General features: G+C 44.1%; 2 protein-coding genes across 3 annotated transcripts in view; both read left to right on the plus strand.

The window, feature by feature from the left end:
- The first annotated feature begins 1,990 nt into the window (after positions 1-1,990).
- LOC147625768 (mitogen-activated protein kinase 10-like) overlaps positions 1,991-19,548 on the plus strand; it is a 45,626-nt gene continuing 28,068 nt past the window's right edge. For both annotated transcript variants that reach the window (XM_086817322.1, XM_086817321.1), the window contains exons 1-9: positions 1,991-3,107; positions 3,257-3,665; positions 4,856-4,983; positions 5,115-5,174; positions 16,612-16,761; positions 16,885-17,040; positions 17,173-17,310; positions 17,438-17,511; positions 17,617-17,703. In XM_086817322.1, coding sequence (XP_086673448.1) covers positions 3,081-3,107; positions 3,257-3,665; positions 4,856-4,983; positions 5,115-5,174; positions 16,612-16,761; positions 16,885-17,040; positions 17,173-17,310; positions 17,438-17,511; positions 17,617-17,703 — 1,229 coding nt within the window. In that variant the 5' untranslated portion in view covers positions 1,991-3,080. The remainder of the gene's footprint in view (positions 3,108-3,256; positions 3,666-4,855; positions 4,984-5,114; positions 5,175-16,611; positions 16,762-16,884; positions 17,041-17,172; positions 17,311-17,437; positions 17,512-17,616; positions 17,704-19,548) is intronic.
- Positions 10,948-13,354, plus strand: LOC147625769 (uncharacterized). Its single transcript, XM_086816985.1, has 3 exons — positions 10,948-11,421; positions 11,573-12,664; positions 12,779-13,354. Exons 1-3 carry the CDS (start codon positions 10,948-10,950, stop codon positions 13,205-13,207), a joined length of 1,995 nt encoding a protein of 664 aa, XP_086673111.1. The 3' UTR covers positions 13,208-13,354.

The raw sequence follows: 19,548 nt of genomic DNA on the forward strand, positions 1-19,548 counted from the left end.
ATTATGTTAGAGGAAGAGATTTAGATACATATATTGACAACTTGGCTTGATACAAACATTCTCATTTGTGTCCCTTAGGTTTAGAGCTGCTCCTCCAATGATGTCCACTCTCCTACACACACACACACACACACACACACATAAATGTGTGTGTGTGTGTGTGTGTGTGTATATATATGTATATATATATACATATACACACACACACACACACACACACACATTTATGTGTGTGTGTATATACATATATATATACACACACACACACACACATTTATGTGTGTGTGTATATACATATGTATACACACACACACACACACATTTATGTGTGTGTGTGTGTGTGTGTGTATACATACATATATATACACACACACACACACACACACATTTATGTGTGTGTGTGTGTGTGTGTGTGTGTATATATATATATATATATATATATGTATGTGTATATATATATGTATATGTATGTATGTATGTATGTGTATATGTATGTATGTGTATATGTATGTATGCATGTATGTACGTATATATATATATATGAATGAGTGCATGCGTGTACGTCACCCACGTTCTACTATATATATTTATTTAAAAACATATTAAAATAACAACCAATGGCCTCTCGCCCATGATACGCACCCACCAACAAATAAAGAAGGATCAGTTTATTAGTTGATGTATAGATTCTTGTTGTCCTCCATGGTCACATGCAAGGGGGGGGGGCGATGCAAGTGAAAGAAGAGAACATAAGCCCTACAAGAGTGTGAATGTTTTTTCGGCCTAGATTGAGGTTGCAAGCATTGCTAAGCGACACAAATTAAGAAATGACATAATGTGCGATAATGACAGGTTGTGTCTCAACTTGGACTTCTTTATAAGTTAAGAATTGATTACATTATGAGTGGATTTAGTGTCAAACAAAAGCTTGATTTGTTTTCCTTCCACAAGCCCCTCCTCATATTTAATTCTATTTCTAGAAACTAATAACATGAGTTTCACAAAGCAATAACACATCCACACATGGTAGTAAAATCTCTTTATTGTAAGTGAAAAAATCTAAGAGAGCATTTGAGGATAAGGTTTTAGAGTGTCACTTACCATGCCTAGCTTTGACTCCTCCCCCTTACAAGTGTCTATTACAGTTAACACCATTTAGGAGGGATGACACTTTTGGAGTTTGTGTAGGAGAGTCTTTCCATTGGTGTTTGCCCATGCAATTAAAACATGGTCATTCCTTCCAAGCTTTTACTTTTGCTTTGGTAGTGAGACTAGACTTAGTGTATGCTCACTTTGCCATGAATGAGATCTTGCACTTCATGTAAGTCGTTCCTTGCCTTTTTGAGGTTTAAAGGATCTCTACTCTAAAGACCTTATTGCTCGAGGCTTGAAAAACTTGGTACTCCACGAGTCCCTCACGCTCTAAGAGCGAGATTCAATGCCATCTTCCATGACCAATGTCCTCTTTGTAGTGTTCTGCATTTTCTTTTGTGTACCATGGTAAAACTTGCAAAAACACCACGAGTCCCTCACGCTCTTAGAGCGAGTTTCAATGGCATCTTCCATGACTGATGTCCTCTTGTAGTGTTCTACATTTTCTTTTGTACCTTCAACTCTATCTCTCTAAAGTGATCAAAATACTTTAGAGGACCAATCGTATTCTTTTGGGACAAAAAGGACCATGTGTCCAAAGCTCTACTTTGCTCTTTTGACTGAATAATAATTGATTGACAAACACCACGAGTCCCTCACGCTCTAAGAGCGAGTTTCAATGGCATCTTCCATGACTTGTAGTGTTCTACATTTTCTTTTGTGTACCATGGTAAAACTTGCAGAAACTTACAAATAACCTTCCACTCTATCTCTCTACAGTGATCGAAATACTTGAGGACCAATCGTATTCTTTTGGGACAAAAAGGACCATGTGTCCAAAGCTCTACTTTGCTCTTTTGGCTGAATAATAATTGATTGACAACAAACAAGCCTCTCCAACATGTCTATACACTAACCTTTGCCTCGAGATGTCTTTAGCCCACCACCACCAAGAGCACTCTCTCACAACCTATGAAGTCCTCTTGAAGGGTATCTATCGCCCACCAACAACTTGAACAACTTTCACCTGCTCCATTTGACGCTCCTCCGTGTGTGTGTGGGTGTGCCCAGAAAGCTCTCTCTCTCTCTCTCTGTGTCTCTCTCTCTCCTTCTTTACACACCACCACCACCCACCCCCACAACGGTCGTCCTACCTTGTCATCAGATCTACGTAGGCTGTTCTCACCTTTCATTCCTTAATCCTAATTTGCCATATCTCCATACTCGCCTTCCTTTCCAGCTTCCCTTCTATGTAACCCTACTTTCCCATACCTTCATAGCTGCCCCCCTTTCAAGCTTCCCTGTTTGTAACCCTAATTTTACTTGATTTCTCCTCAGTCCATGGCGTTAACCCTCTCCCCTTCCCTGCGCGCTACACGTTGTTCGCTCCAGCTCCCAATCAGTTAGACATGGGCTCCCTGTGAGAGCTCCGCAATGATCGCCTTCTAAGAATTTTCGGATCGAGCACGAAGGCAGATTCTGACTCATGGCAGTTTGAAGGTGTCAATGTTTCTTGTTGAGGGCTTGTTACGCTGAGGTATAAGGTTTTGCAGGCTTTGACATTAAGCAGGAAGAAAGTTTCTCAGAAAAAGTGTCCTGGGACATTAGGATTTACAGGCTGTGAGTGTTAGCAGGAAGATAGCTTCTCAGCAAAGGTGCCTTGGGATATTAGGATTTGCAGGCCCTCGATTGATCAGGAAGAAGATGACACCGTGATGCGGGGTTAGGGTTTTCAAGCTTGAAATGGAATTGGTGGATCTGGTATCAGGCCTCATTATGAAAAATCAGTTGTTTTTGGAGGTCAGTTATTTTCAGGTTTGAGATTAAGAAGGTGGATTTGGTGCCATCTATGAAAGCTCAGGATTACAGAGACATCAGGGCTAACAGAAGTTTAGGTTTACAGGAGGGGAAGAGGTTAAACAGGTGGTTTTGGTGCAAGGTTAATCTTGCAGGAAGATTAAAGTTTCAGGAGTTAGCAGAAAAAAAAAATGAAACCTGCTGATCAACGCTGCAAGGTGAGACAGTGTTGTGCTGGGTTCTTTCTCTCTTTCTCTCTCTCTTCTACTCATTTCTAGTGATTTGAAGCATATGAGCTTATATCACTTTTTGTTAGTCTGAGTCTACAGTAAGTATATGTTGAGATCTGATTGATTATGTTCTGCAGAGCAATGCAGAAACTGAGTTCTTTACAGAGTATGGTGACGCTAATCGCTACAAAATTCAGGAGATTATAGGGAAGGGTAGCTATGGCATTGTCTGCTCTGCCCTGGATATGCACACCGGCGAAAGGGTGGCCATTAAGAGGATCAATGACATTTTCGAACACGTCTCTGATGCCACACGGATCCTTCGAGAAGTAAAACTGCTCCGGCTCCTACGGCATCCTGACATAGTGGAAATCAAACATATCATGCTTCCACCCTCAGGACGGGATTTCAAGGATATCTATGTTGTTTTCGAACTGATGGAGTCAGACCTGCATCAGGTTATCAAGGCAAATGATGACTTGACCCCTGAGCACTATCAGTTCTTTCTTTACCAGCTTTTACGAGCCTTGAAATACATCCACACAGGTGGGTTTCAACATGTTACAGTCACACTTTGCCATGTGCTTTCAGGGATTTTTCAAGGTGCAGCCACATTGTGTTTCACTAGCAGACCTTAGCCCTGTTACACACTGAATGAGTGCCTGCCACCCTTCATGGAGATGCGAATGATGTTTCAGAATTCGATGGGCAACATCCAGGATCAGTGGGGCTTCCACCATCAACTTAATGCAAATGGTGTGCGATGTACTGCAACCGAAGGCAAAGTCATAGCGTGTTAGTGTAAGGGGAATGTCTGTTGGCTGCTGTTCGCCTTCCACTGTTTAGGCAACCTTATGCAATTTGGGTCCCCCCGGCCAAGGCGGCCATCCTAGGTGGGAATGGTTGCCCTGGCTGTGCATAATCAGCCTTAGTTCATTGGTTAAGTGGCTGATGCCAGCAGCATTAGGTACAGGTTGCAAGCCAATCAAGCTATAACAAAACCCGGTCACAGGAGCCAACCGCTTGTATTAAGGCCTAGTGAGTACCCTTAGGCTACTTACACATTACAGCAACTCAGGCTCCCTCGCAAAGCCATTGATAGGCAAAGATGCTGGCCAAAACTCATCTAATTCTTTGGGCAAATGTGATTGGCATGTTATGCCACTTTGTGGTTCTAATCTGGCATTGTTGGGGGGCTTAGCCATTTTTTGGGCATGCTAGGCTGGAAGTGGCCGTTAATCATTTTTTGGTTCTAACCCAGCGTCTCCAGGAGCCTAACATGAGCTCCTAGTTGATGCCAGCAGCATTAGGCACAGGTAAACCTGGTCGCAGGAGCCAACTGCTTGTATTAAGGCCTAGTCAATACCCTTAGGCTTCTTACACATTACAGAGATGCTGGCCAAAACTCATCTAATTCTTTGGGCAAATGTGATCGGTATGCTATGTGTAAGTGGCCTAAGCCACTTTGTGGTTCTAATCTGGCATTGTTGGGGGGCTTAGCCATTTTTTGGGCATGCTGGTGTGGAAGTGGCCATTTATTATTTTTTGGTTCTAACTCAGCATCTTAAGGAGCCTAACATGAGCTCCTGGTGTTCAATTGTGGCAAAATTTTTGAATGCCTAGATCATCTTGCGTCAAGGTGTTCATTGCCTCAAAACCTAGATTTTATTATATGTTTTCAGAGTTCTAGGTATTATTTTGAAAGGCTAATATGACGAAAGCTAGTGGTTGTGCAGCTAATGTGTTTCATCGAGACTTGAAACCGAAGAATATACTGGCTAATGCTGACTGCAAGCTCAAGATTTGCGATTTCGGTTTAGCTCGTGTAGCCTTTCAGGACACCCCGACTGCAATATTTTGGACGGTATAGCCGACAGTGCGGGACAAGTTTTACAGGGTTGTTTAACTTAGAGACATTCTCTGCTATATTTAGCAGTACTTCTTTTAGTTGAACCAGATTTGACTGACATAGGCGTTGTAACAAATTGTATGCAGGACTATGTTGCGACAAGGTGGTACCGGGCTCCAGAGCTTTGTGGCTCTTTCTTTTCTAAAGTAAACTCTCTGCATCTTCTCGACAATTGTGCTTGTTCTATTGTTTGCTCATAGGTTATAGAAAATGAGAATGCTGCAAATACGTACATGGATTAATGCGAGGATTCAGTCTTGTGGTGTGTTACATCTTAGGATAATCGTTGGTGTCAACACTTATCCTCCTAGATGATTATCAGCATTCTTATTCATCTCTAGATTCATCTCTAGACAATGTGTTGTCAATACTACAGCCACTGCGGTCTCTTCCCACATGCTCACACATGTACACTCCTGTACCACACATGTACATGATGGAAATCTAGTGGTCGTAGATCTTCCAAACAGCCTTGCACATTTGCATTCCCCTCTAGCTTTTCTAGGATTTTTGGGAAAAAGCATTAGTTGTTGTTTGTGTAACGGGCAGCGTGTAGCTTGGAGCACTTAATTAACAATGCAATGAGTATAACTTTCAACATTATTGTTGATGTTAATGAATCTCCTTGCCCGTGACTGATACCAAGCAAGAGATTTAAATCCCTAGGTGCAGCGGGGCAAACTCCAGCCTTCCATCTAGAGAAGCAATCACCGGCGTACCTTTATAAACGAGGGACCTACCCAAGTGCCAGGTACCCTGGTTCTCTACAAGCTTGATCCTAGGCCTGCCCCTTGAGCTTGGGCGACCTACCCTTAGCTGGAACAGGTACACAGATCACAGATATGGTGATAGATGGAGATGCAATGATGTGGATTGCATTGGAATGTGTGTGGAGTTGAGAAGTCAACCCACATATAATATCAAAGTACAACAATAATAAAAAGGTTTCCTTTGACACCATGTGTGCCAGGGGGAAAAACACAAAGGGAAAAAGTGCCCCTAGTTATGCCCTATTCACATGTGGCACTACAACCATATGTAGTATATGCCAATAGAAAGAAGACTACCCAGATGTCACAGTGGTATCAGAGTATTAGGCTCAACTATGCTAAGTGCTGTTGGTGTTCCAGAAGAAGTGCACAGGTCCAAGGAGAGTAACTCAGCATGTGTCAAGACCTCCAAAAGCTGGTTGGTGTTAGGAAAGCCCAAGGGGAGGGTTTCATGAGAGTTGATATCCAGTTGGGGTTGCCCTAGAAAGCTTTTATGGAGCACTCCAAGGGATGAAGTTCATGCAAGGGATGGAGCCAAGGGTGCTAGGATCAGTTTCAAGAAGAAGGATTCATGTTTGTGTTTAGGGACACGGCAAGAAGGCAAGGGGACAAAGTGGAAGAGATGCATAGATCTCTACACCAGATTTGGTGTTGAATCAAAGACAGGGCAAGGTATTCAGTGAAAAGGTTGCCAGGAAGGGAAGGATGCCAAGTATGGGAGACCATATGTGGAGACGGAGGATGATGACAGAACAAGGTCAAGGTTGGAATCCCGTCATCAAGTTTAGTAGGAGAGGATGTCATGTGCATGCACATGGACATGCTAATCCTTGATTTGCAACAGATAAACATTAGATTAGGGCTCGGATTTATGTAGAAGACCTCCACGTGGGCAAGGACATTAGTTGGCCAGGTGGACAAGGACCATTAGTCGGCCAGGTGGACAAGAGCTTGCAATTTGAGACGGCAGCATATATAAATATTGTTATCCATGGAGCTGGCCGGCCAGTTGATTGATTGTCGCAAGAGCCTATAAAGGCATAGCATTGGTCATTGTAGGGGATCTTTCTCCTCAAGGAGTTGGGTCATAGATTGGGTATTATGTTTCATTTTTGGGAAGGCCAAAGGCCACAATATCATGTACCTTTTTGTACTACATGAGTATAGCTATTTGTGTGTGTGTGTGTGTCTATGCTGATTGTTCTTGTGTCAAGAGTTCCTATGCAGTGCTTAGGGCTGAAAGAAGACTACCTAGAGCTACCCAGAGCTTTTGCATGTCACATCATAGTACCTAGAGGATAACATAACATACTTCACTGTTCATAGAATCTCAGAACTATCAGGTATTAATACATAAGTATATACAAGCATCCTCATCCCTGTTAACACATTCATCCCTAGTTTTTGCCCCATGTTTGGTGTCCTTTTGGTCCCTTTTGCATGGCCCTTGATTGTGGGCTGGCCACCCCTATTTTACATATTTTTTTTGGGATTTTTCCCGGCCCGTGTGGTTTTTTCCCAGTTGGCCAGTTCAGTCCTCCAGTCGGCCAGCTTCAGTGTCTCCAGTCGGCCAGCACTCCCCACCTATAAATAGGTGGGCTGGCCTCTCAGTCTTGTATCTTGCCTAGTTTATCTTTTGCTCCCTCACTTATGAGACTGCTTGTGTATCTTGCTTGGGACTGTATTGCTTCAGTATATTCAGCATAGTTGCTCCATATCTCTCTCTCTCTCTTGCACTCTCTATTCAGCACACTCTAGTGCTCTTTTGCTTCTGCTCTGTGCACTCTTTCATGGTATCATCGTTCCCGGTTCAACGATCCCATCTGTTGCCCCAGATTCAGCCCTATTTACAGTCCCTTAACCTCTACGTTTTTCTCAGATTTGCAGCCTTCTTCTTGCTGCGTTTTCTGGACAGCTTGTGCTGGTTGGTTCTCCTTCAGTTTGGCTTCATCGCTTATAGCCAGAAGGTAACTTTTTCATCAGTGTTTCATTCCTACTTGCAGTTTGAATCTAGGCGGCATGTTTTTTCAGGACAGCAGCCCCTCTTTGGCTGCGTTTTCCTTTCCGGTGGACATTCCCTTGTGCAGAGGGGGATTGTGGTGGTTCGGGCTTTGGTGGCACCCTTGGTACTTGTGGAGGACACTTCTTTTTCTGAGATTGTGCGTTTTTTTTTCTTGAGGAGAGTCCAAGCTACAGTCCTAGTTGATGCCTTTCCCTTTTGCACCCTTTTACAGCATATTTCCAAGCCCTGTGTGGCTGCCTTTTCTCTCTATATCAAATCTGCATTTTTTACTTCCCTCTTCTGGTGTCCTCAAGGTTGGAGGTATAGTCAACAGAAGCTTATGTGTTTTTGCTACAGGAGGATTTTTCGGGTGCTGTCAAGCCTCTTAGGGCTGCGTTTTGGTGGGAGGAAGGGACCTACATCAGCGTTTTCTTATTTGGACAGTTTTTTATCTTATGAGGTTTGGTCCTATTGGTTGGATCAATGATGACAGCTTCAGATTTGGCTCCCGTACCACTTTCTTGTTATTTCCTAGATGAGGCAGACAAGTTGGATGGTGGTAACTTTCAATCATGGAAGTTGCAGGTTACTTCTATTCTTAGGGAGTATGGTTTGATGGAGTTTCTCTCGTACAAGAATCGGTGCTTGTCGGACCTTGTCTCTGCGGAGGATGTGTGTCGGTGGAGGAAGACTGACGGACAGATCTATGGCTTTCTCCTCCTGAATTGTCAGGATTCGGTTCTTCGACACTTCATCTATGCTCCTGATGATGCTTCTACTCTCTATGGTGGCAGTTGCTTTGTGACTTGTATGGTGATGCCCGTGTGATTGGCAAATGGTTTCTACTTCTGGGTGCTGTGCAGCCAGTGATCTTGTGGATACTTCTTTTGGAGATGTTCCTGCAACGAAGGATAGTGGGCTAGTTTTGCTCACTGCATCTGAGGAGTTTGTTTCTCCTGTTGCCTTGCCTTCAGTTTCTGTGCATACTTCTCCTTGCCAGGATGATATCTCTGGTAATGTTTTCGAGGAAGACAGTGGGATATCTTTGCTCACAGCTTCTGAGGGGCATTTGTCTCCTATTGCTTCGCCTCTGACTCTTTCTTCGTCAACCAGTGACCAGGATGTGTTGCTGGTCCCTTTGCCTTGTATGGAGGAGCCTGCTTCTATGCTGTGTGATGCTATTGAGGAGGCTACTACTACTTCAGTTACCACTACTGTGAATGTTCCTCTTTCTCTTACTTTGTGTGAGGATTCTGGATTGTGGTCAAGTGTGTCCGTGACCGTGCCTAGGGCACAGTGGTACTTCTAGGGCTTGAAGGATTGGGATTTGGATTTGGTTGGGCTTGTGGAGTCCCGACATTAGTTTTCAGAGGGGACAATTGAGTTCTTACATCTGGCGATGCCGACCTTCGAGGAGGGTGCTATTGTACAGCATTTGGCTACTCTTGGTACAGTGTTTGAGCAGATGGACTCTATTTCTTTTGAGGGTATTATCTTCTTGGAGCTACAGGCTTCTAGGGATTTCTGTGACACTGTGTTTACATTTGGGTTTGGCACCGATATTTGGAGCAGCACGACGCAGCCTACATGGTTGTTTTCTTCTAGAGGAGCAGTGTACCTGGCAGCTTGCTCTATTGCTTTTGTAGCTGAGTTGCTGTGGAGATTGCTTGTGGAGCTTTCCTGGTACCTGTTGTTGCTGCATTCTTTTGTCTTTGACAGAGGACGACTTCTTTGACTTCTTGGAGTTTGTTCAGCATCTGGTGCTGAGAGGGGGTGTTAGCACATTCATCCCCAGTTTTTGCCCATGTTTGGTGTCCTTTTGGTCCCTTTTGCATGGCCCTTGATTGTGGGTTGGCCACCCTTATTTTACATATTTTTCTAGGATTTTTCTCAGCCCGTATGGTTTTTTCCCAGTCGGCCAGCTTCAGTGTGTCCAGTTGGCTAGCACTCCCCACCTATAAATAGGTGGGCTGGCCTCTTAGTCTTGTATCTTGCCTAGTCTATCTTTTGCTCCCTCACTTATGAGACTGCTTGTGTCTCTTGCTTGGGACTGTATTGCTTCAGTATATTTAGCATAGTTGCTCCATATCTCTCTCTCTTGCACTCTCTATTCAGTACACTCTAGTGCTCTTTTGCTTCCGCTCTGTGCACTCTTTCAATCCCGGGTAGTACATCCCGAACAATGCTTCTATTTGGCAAAAACCATGGTTGTTTCTCGTACGCGTACGAATCAATTCGTACGTACGATTCGTACGGTACGATATGCCAATTCTGCCCGTTTTTAGCTGTTGTGCCGCCGCCGACTGCGCAGTTTTGTAGCCGTTTCTGCCTGTTGTTGTAGCCGTTTTGTAGCCGTTTGCTGGCCGTTTTGGGCATGCTTTGTGGCCCATGTGTTTGCTTGGCCCATTGGACATGCTACATGGCCTTATAAAATGCCCACCCCCTAAGCCTCTCTCAAAGCTCTAGCCTCTCATTACTCTAGTGAGTTGTAACCATCAAGCCCCCCCCTCTCTTGAGTCTTGCTCAAGTGACCATCAAGCCCCCCCCCCCCCTCTCTCCCTCTCTCTCTCTCAACTCTCAACTTTCAAGCCACTCTCTCCCCCATAGGCCCTCTCTCAAGCCTCTCTCTCTCTCAAGCCTTTAGGCTCTCTCTCTCTCAAGAGTCAAGACTCAAGCCTCACTCTCTCATTTTCTCAAGCCTCTCTCTCTCTCTCTCTCTCTCTCTCTCAAGCCTATCCATCTCTTGAATCTTCTAACTTCTCTCTCTCTATTACAATGACAAGGGAGAAGAATGAAGCCTTCAATGTGCATGCTATCCATGTAGAGAAAGCCAATGGAAAGTCCAAGTCATATAGGTGGACTTGTAAGTATTGTGGCAAACAATACACAAGTGGAGTTACTAGGCTTCTCCAACATGTTGGAAAGGTGGGGGGGCAAGTTGCGCCATGCAAGTAAGTCCCCCTTGCTATATCCGTTGAGATCTTCAACAAGATCAAGGGTGGATTGGGTGCTCACTATGATAGTGGTAGAAGCTCAAGGGCGGATGATGAGGTCATTTCCCCGCCTTGTGATACATCCTCCCCCGCCGCCTCCATCGGTGCCGCCTCCGCCTCTGCCTCCTGAAAGAGACAAAGGCTTGAGTCTCCCATGAGGCAAGCCACTCTAGCCCAAACCACCGGGGGGTTCTCTTCTTCTCTATCACATCTCCGAGAACGGCAACAGCTAGTGGATATAGAGATTGCACGCACCATTATTGAGTGCAATCTCTCATTCCATGTGCTCAAGGTGGATCAATGGAAGTCAATGGTGAAAGCCATTGCAACTGTGGGCCCATGTGAAGGATGGACCGGCGTCTCCTATCATGACATGCGCACGAAGAGGCTTGTGGACGAGAGGGAAAGAATCGATAGATCTCTCAATCCGGTGCGGGCGGCATGGTCCAAGTATGGGTGTAGCATCCTCTCCGACGGATGGAGTGACCGGAAGAAGAGAGGCATCATCAATATACTTGTCTCTTGCCCTCTTGGCACATACTTTGTGCGGGGCGTGGATTCCGGAAAGGCGGGGAGGAAAACATCGGGTGCATTCATATATCGCCATATCAAGCAAGCCATCATGGAGGTAAGTTTCAACTTTCAAATTGCACTAAAGTCTTTAAAGTTTAGGCTTTAGTATATGTGATATGATCATATGTGGCTATATCATGAGTCATGACTCAAGTCTCATACCGCATACGCTCATTGCATCCATTCATGTGCATTGTGACATGTAGGTTGGATCGAAGAACGTGGTGCAAGTCATCACCGACAACGCTTCAAATTGCCGTCGGATGGGGAAGTTGCTCGAGAAGGACTATCCCTCCAGAGTATGGACGCCTTGTGCCTCCCATTGCATTGACTTGCTCATGGAGGATATGGGCAAGTTAGTGTGGATGAAGGAAGTAATGACCGAAGCTATCTCTGTTGTTACCTTCTTCACCACAAAGGTGAAGGTGCTTGCCATGTTCCGCGAACATAGCAAGTTGGAATTGAAGAAGCCTTCATCTACACGCTTCGCCTACATGTGGCTCCTCTTGGAGCGCCTCCACGATGTGAAATCCTCCCTTCGCCAAACAGTGGTCTCCACAATGTGGAATGAGTGGGATGAGCGAGAATCGGCGGAGGCCAAAGCCATGCAACGGCTTTGCCTAAAGGAGGAGTTTTGGCAGTCGGTCCGCACTATTGTCATTGCGGTCACGCCCTTCTATAGGGTATTGCGGATGACTGACATGGAGGGAGCCACCATGGGCCTTCTTGTTCACTTCATGGGAGAGGCCATAGCAGAGTTACGCGTTTCTCCTTCCATCGACGAGGAGAAGCGCGATGGTATGTTGGCCATTGTGGAGAAGAGATGGAAGTGGATGCGAAGACCTATCCATGGTCTTGCCGCTTTATTGCATCCGGCTTACAAATCACCTGCCCTCTTCACCAACGTGGAGCTACTTGAAGCCCGAGATGCTTACTTGCCTAAAGCATTGTCGGAGGATCGCCATGGGAAGTTCCTTGAGGAGCTCATAAGCTACAATGACCAAAGGGGAGGAGCCGCGTTTGCATCTACTACCTGTTGGAAGAGGGAATCCCTTGTGAAGCCCCTCTTTTGGTGGGAGACATTTGGGTATGCGCTCTCAAGCCTCCAAAAGGTGGCTTTGAGAATCCTAGCTCAGGATTGCTCTTCAGGTGCATGTGAGAGGAACTGGAGTTCCTACTCACTTGTACACACGAAGTTACGTAATCGCTTGAGCATGCAACAGTTAGAGCGGCTAGTGTATTGCCGCGCTAACTTGCGCATGCTGCGCGCAATGCAAAAGATGGAATCGGCGAGACAGGTATAAGTTACAACTTATAAGTTATAAGCATTCAAATTTCAAACTTCAATGTTTATTGAAATTTGGAACCAAATTCTAATACATTGCTTGTCACTTGATCATTGTACAATGTAGGTGAATGTGGATGCATTCAAGCTCACAGGGGGCACTCTTCAGAGTGTAAACAAAGTGCAGGATGAGGAGGAGGAGAGGATCTATGCAGAGATCTATCGAGAGCTCGAGTCGTTTGATCGACGACCTACTTGCACTCGTCGTGGGCGTGGAGGTAGTGGCAGAGGAGTGCAAGTAGGAAGCCGTGGATGCACGGTTCGTGGTGCTCCCAGGGACATAGTGCATACCTATGTGCGGCGTGGATCGGGTAGCTCCACACTCGCTCTTGCAGATGAGGATGCTCCCTTTGGCTTCTCACATGAGCTTAGAGAGCCCGAGTTCGATGATGAGGGCAACCTTCTTAGCGATGGCGACTTCGGCGAGGCCACTGATGTGTCCTCTTCTCATGAGGATGATTTCAGCGAGAGCTCTGATAGTGATGCCTTTGTCTAGTCTCTCCTTGGGCCTTGGCTCTAGCCTCTCTTTTTGTACTCGCGCCTAGCGCGCATGATCGCATCGCACCTCTATACTTTATGTACTTTTGTTTGTCACTTCAAACTTGTTTAGTTGTTTTTAATGATATTTTGGTTTGAAACAACTTCTCTAGACTCTACCCTTCCAAATTGAAAATGTCTATGTTTGTAGGTGTTCTTTAATTTAAAAAACCGTATTTTATCGTACCGTATCCCAAAATTTCATATCGTACCGAATATTCTCGTACGGTATCGTACCGTACGGTATCGTACCGTCGTACCGTGACAACTATGGCAAAAACTGTCCCCTATCGAGAACACCTCTGATAGAATGACTAGCATCAGTTGCAATCTCCTGTATTCCAATAAGGAAATCCAAGCTACATCTAGATACATACCCTTGAGTTCTAAGTTGGAGTCTGGACTAACACCCATACCAAAATATAACCTAAGTGTTACTCTAATTGCCTTAGAGATTTGCTCTCTTGGGGAACATGAACGGGTATAGCTAGAGCCCTCGCCATCTATTAATGAGGCTGTTAATGAAATTTGCCAACTTACCTATAAGTGTGTTAGATAGGGGAATCCCTATGACCCTACCATTTATTGCCTTTATCTTTTTTTTTTTGGTTTTTTTTTTTGTTTTGGGGAGAGGGGGGATTTCTTATCTAAAGGCAGCAATAAGTCTTAGCAGTTATCAAGAAGCCCTTGCTTATTTTTTGCGTTGGACTCTTCTTTCTTGTGTACAAGGCGTTTGGTGGGTGTGTAGATGATGCCACCAAATCTCAAGATTTTGCTTGCGGCATAGTGTTTATAAAGCTTTGTTGGGCTCCCATATGAATATGTATGTGTGTTCAGTTTCGTATCAAAATGGTTTTGAGTCCTCTCAGGTAGAATCCTAAGCGTTAAATTATCACCATCATGACTCTGTAGATGTCATGTGCATCCGTTCATCCCAATGCTCGCAGACATGTATATTCTCATTAGTAAATATATGGGGGCAGATTTAGAGCATATTTTGCAGCCCTACACGCTCCCGGAAGTGCCCAAGACATAGCCCAATGGTTGGGACACCTTTTGGGCATAGTTTGGACACAAAATATGACTTTTTGGACAATGTTTTGTGGGTAAAATAGACAAAACCGACTTGATTAAGAATTCATACCTTTTTCCTATAAATAGGATCACTAGGCATTCATTAGAATCATCATTCAAAGATCAAGAGGATCCATTTGTTAGATTCTGCAAGGCAGCAAGGACAAAGTGGTGGATCAGCAGGAGCGTCTCTTGTACGATTGCAAGTAGAGGGTTGTAGGGATCTTTGGTATGCATCATGAAGTTGTGAATCAGCAAGATCATTGTATATATAGCATGTTTTGGCAATATACAGTAGATTAGGTCTCTCTCTCATTAGCGTTAATCTTCTTTGCCTAGCATTAATCATGAACACGCTTCCACAACGCATGTTACATTGGTATCAGAGCTTAGGTCATCCTAGGACAGCCCTTAGCTTATGTTTGGTGCATGTTGAATTAGAGTTTCTGAAATTAGGATTTGTGTTTTAGGGTTTGCATGCAAAATTAGGGTTTGCATTTTTGCATCAGCTTTTTGCCCATTTTCAGCATAGTATAGTGCTAGAAAGTCTAGTTTTCAGCCTAGCATGATCCTAGGGAGTTTAGAAAGCATGTAGAACTCTAGAGTTAGGATTTTTGGGTTGATTTCAAGAGAAAAAACAGCAAAACAATATCATGAGTTCAGAGGCAATGGATGATGACTTTCTCAAGACTTTGCAGAGCCGTTAGGGACAGGAAGATGAAGAACGATACAAAAGGGAACAAGAACGCTATGGCCAGTATGAACATATCATCGTCGGGACTGGGTTTAGGCAACAACTCATAGAAGAGCTTCAAGAAGAGACGCGTCAAAGCCAGCTTCTATACAAGCAAAGATGGGCACATCTCAAGGAGACATGGGCACAGTTCATGGCAACATCAACAAAGGCCAAGAAGGAATCACCTAGGGTTGTGAAGTAGCCCATGACCGAGAGCGTTTACCCAACAAAAAGAGAGCTTCTAAGATGAGTTCTCGGGAGACGTGATCACAGAAAGAGGTGTTTCCGAGGAGATGCCATTACCCGGGATGCACACGCCATAACCAGAACTAGAATCAGAGCCAAAGCTAGAGCCAGAAGCCAAACCAGAACCAGAACCAGAACCAGAACCGGAGTTCGAGGAGGTGGATATTTCCAAATCCTATTTAGAGGAGGATGAGGTCAACCTAATAGTTCCCAATGAGGTGGATCTTTCCAAATCCTATTTGGAGGAGGATGAGGTCATCTCGATAGTTTTAGAGGAGTATTCAGAAGATCCAGAGAATTTGAAGACCAAGTCAAAGAGCTTGGGGATTGAGCCGATGGATATGAAGTGCAATCTTTAATTGGACCGGAATGGAATCGGAGCAAAGGTGTATGGATTACCCTAGTGCTCCAAGCTTAGCAAGAGGGGATGTCATGTGTATCCGTTCATGCCAATGCTCGTAGACATGTATATTCTCATTAGCAAATATATGGGCAGATTCAGGGTAGATTTTGTAGCCCTACAGGCTCTCGGAAGTTCCCAAGACATAGCCTAATGGTTGGGACACCTTTTGGGCATAGTTTGCACAAAATATGACTTTTTGGGCAATGTTTTGTGGGTAAAATAGACAAAACCGACTTGATTACGAATTCATACCTTTTTCCTATAAATAAGATCATTAGGCATTCATTAGAATCATCATTCAAAGATCAAGAGGATCCATTTGTCAGATTTTGCAAGGCAACAAGGACACAGTGGTGGATGAGCAAGAGCTTCTCTTGTCCGATTGCAAGTAGAGGGTTGCAGGGATCTTTGGTATGCATCACGAAGCTATGAATCAGCAAGATCATTGTATATATAGCATGTTTTGGCTATATATAGTAGATTAGGTCTCTCTCTCCTTCTCTTTTGTGTCTTTGCTAAACATAGGATTAGCATTAATCTTCTTTGCCTAGCGTTAATCTTCTTTGCCTAGCGTTAATCATGAACACGCTTCCGCAACGCATGTTATAGTAGAAAGTTGTTTTCTATCCAAGTTTGGGAACCCCTACATTCTTTTCATCATACTGGACACCCTGCAAAGATGCTGCATCGCTTTATAGGCCTTTCCAATTGTTGTATCTTGCTTGTTGTTTTTTTGATATTCTGGGTGATCCTTATTTAAGAACAGCTTCTAAAGAAGCTTTTTTGCTAAAAGTTCTCTAATGTTAATGCTGGCTTGATTTGCTCAATTTGTATTACCATGGAGTGTAGGGGTTGGTAGACCTTGTTTTTGAGGCTAAAGGTGTTTGTCTGTGGAAAATTGCAGTACTCTCTGGCCATTGATATATGGAGCATTGGATGCATCTTTGCAGAGATTTTAACAGGGAAGCCTCTTTTTCCAGGCAAAAATGTAGTTCATCAGCTGGAATTGATCACAGACTTCCTTGGCACTCCATACCCAGAAGTGATTGAAAGGGTTTGTATTCTTGCTTGGAATCTTTTGTCCTGCTGACAATTGATTGTGATGTTGTGAGTTTTGTGAGGCTTTATTCTAAGCTTGCGGTTGTATAGGAAATTACATCAGTGGATTTCTTATCAGGTACGAAATGAGAAGGCAAGGACGTACCTAAGTACCATGTCAAAAAAACCACCTGTTAAATTTTCTCAAAAATTCCCAAAGGCAAACCCTTTGGCTCTTCGTCTTCTTGAAAGGCTTCTTGCCTTTGATCCAAGAGACCGTCCCTCTGCAGAGGAGGTATGAATATTAACTGCTCAACTTGAAGAATTAGAGAGCATCTAAATATTTGCATGTTTTTTGACAAACCTTCTTACGAGAGTTTAGCTGATGTTGAGAGTGGGAGCCATCTAAATACTTAATGTTTTGTAGGCTTTGGCAGATCCTTATTTTAGGGGTTTAGCCAAGGTGGAGCGGGAGCCATCGGCCCAACCTATTACTAGGTTGGAGTTTGAGTTTGAGAGGCGAAGGGTGACAAAAGAAGATATCAGGGAGCTCATCTACAGAGAGGTAATGTGGTGCGAGGTTACTACCTTCACACTCATTCACCTACTTTCATATGATTTTCTGTGTTTTTTGGTTGTTTATGACCTGCTTATCATCAATACACATCTCTTGTGCCCATTTCGTTTGGCAGATACTTGAGTATCATCCACAGAAGATGAAGAAGTATTTAAGTGGAACTGACCGGTCCAGCTTCTTATATCCAAGGTGTGTGAGGCTAGCTTTGGTCCACTCTTTGATCATTTGAAAGGTACACTGAATTCAGGTGAACATGATGAACTGATTGATCTTTGTATTTTTGGATGTTAACAGTGCTGTGGAACAATTCAAAAAACAGTTCTCTCATCTCGAGAATGGCGGAACAGCACCTTTGGAAAGACAGCATACTTCACTTCCAAGGTACTGTGAACACATGCACAATTTGGACCAGTTTTGTAAATGTAAAGTGGAAACCAAAAGTCTTCCTAGTAGAGAGGTGGTCAGTGAGAGTGCAGTATGCAAAAGCTTTACAGGGTTACAAAGCCATCTGAGACATAGTCCGATGATGGACGTGAAGGGGGATCCAAACTCAGTGATTGCCTAAGATAAAAAATGGTCCTATGTCCTTGAGGAGGAATATGTCTCTGGGTTTGACATCGCCTAGGGTGTGATCTTCTCTGTGGTGTTAGGAAAAATGTAGTGGTGTAATGTGCACATTAAATATTGGGATAGTGCACAAATATTAGAAGTTAGGATTAAATGAATGGTTGTAGACCTTAGTGTAGCACATAGCACCTTTATTAGTATAGGTACACGTAAGGGCACACCTAGATGCACACATGGCATGAGAGCATTTAGTTGCTGTATCTTTTGTGTACATGTGTCATAGTTGCTATATGGGTGTAAGGCCATAACTTGTAATAAAAGGAGGCATCAACATTAATAGAAATTGTGCTTTCCTAAATCTTCATGACTCCTATGTTTTTCCCATAGTGCCCTTATACTCTTGCTGGTGATTAGTCCTTAGCTTATATCTTTGTGTATGTACGGGTGAGGGTGATCTCTCGTCACTAGGAAATGGGACCAACAATGGTATCAGAGCTGCCCAGAACCAGCCACTGCAGAGCTCAGTGTCGTTGCCATCTCAGAGTGTGTGGCTTATGAAGCTTGACATGACAGAATATGTATGGCTTATGAAGCTTGACATGGCAGAACATGTATCATGATAGGCTTATGAAGCTTGACATGATAGAGCATGTGTGGCTTGTGAAGCCTGACACGACAGTACCTGTATGGTAGATGCAACCTGACATGCTGTGTTTTTCTTACAGTGGCAGATGCAGCCTGACATGGTGTGATTTTTCTCAGGACTAGCAACCGTGGTGCTCACTTTGTACTTATGTTTTGGGAAATTTTTCCGGAAGGATTTAGCATCCTTGAACATTTAGAAAAGCGGCTTATGGATTTATGGATATTTGGGACACAATTGTCTCTTGTGCCTGTGTCTGGTTATTATTAGAGTTGTTGACTCAGGATATGGATACAATTTCTTGATACGGTTGGCTCTTTTGCCCTTATCTGACTTCGGATTGTGGATCCGGATTCATGGCTTTAATGTTGGAATTATATAATACTACAACTGGACAGTGGATGTGCTATACTTAAGGATATTTCAGTGGTATTGTTGGGGTAAAGGCATAATGCCCACCCTTATAGTGTGTACAAGCCCATAAGTTATAGTACATAGTACACTTAGTACTTTTAATGTACTAAGTGCACTATGTGTACTAGTGCAATATACATGTGTGATAGGGGAGTCACACACTCATATCATGAGTTGACTTATCCCCACAACTCTCTCTCTCTCCCTTGTTTTCTCTGTGTATGTCTCCCACACATGAATTACTCTAAACCCTAATTCTCCCATTCAACTGGTATCAGAGCACTGGTTTTGTTCTCGAGTGCTGAATCACTGGCTTGTAGGGGTTTCACCTCTCTGACGCAGGCAGGCAGCAGCTCGACTCTCCCATTCAGCAGCCTGTGTGTGAAGAGGCTAGAAGAGAACCACAAGGCAGCAGTCGCAGGCAGGTGGGCGGAAGGAGAAGGTGGCGGGCAGCCACTTCTGCGCTGAATCACACGCAAGGCTGCTGGGCGTGAGCGAGGACCCGTAGCGAGCCCCTATAGTCGCTAGTTTCGGTGAGCCGTGTAGCTCTGGCGGGCGGCGTTCAAGTTGGGTGACGTGGAGCGAAGGCAAGCTCGACACGC

This window comes from Cibotium barometz, chromosome 23 (genome assembly GCF_041138505.1).
Source record: "Cibotium barometz isolate CiBa-2024 chromosome 23, ASM4113850v1, whole genome shotgun sequence".
Taxonomy (NCBI): Eukaryota; Viridiplantae; Streptophyta; class Polypodiopsida; order Cyatheales; family Cibotiaceae; genus Cibotium; species Cibotium barometz.

Bases quoted from the DNA above. Each gene is read 5' to 3' on its own strand.
- LOC147625769 (XM_086816985.1), top strand. From the start codon at position 10,948: ATGAGGCAAGCCACTCTAGCCCAAACCACCGGGGGGTTCTCTTCTTCT. The intron at 11,422-11,572 runs GTAAGTTTCAAC...TGTGACATGTAG, and splicing joins TCAAGCAAGCCATCATGGAG to GTTGGATCGAAGAACGTGGT. The intron at 12,665-12,778 runs GTATAAGTTACA...TGTACAATGTAG, and splicing joins AGATGGAATCGGCGAGACAG to GTGAATGTGGATGCATTCAA.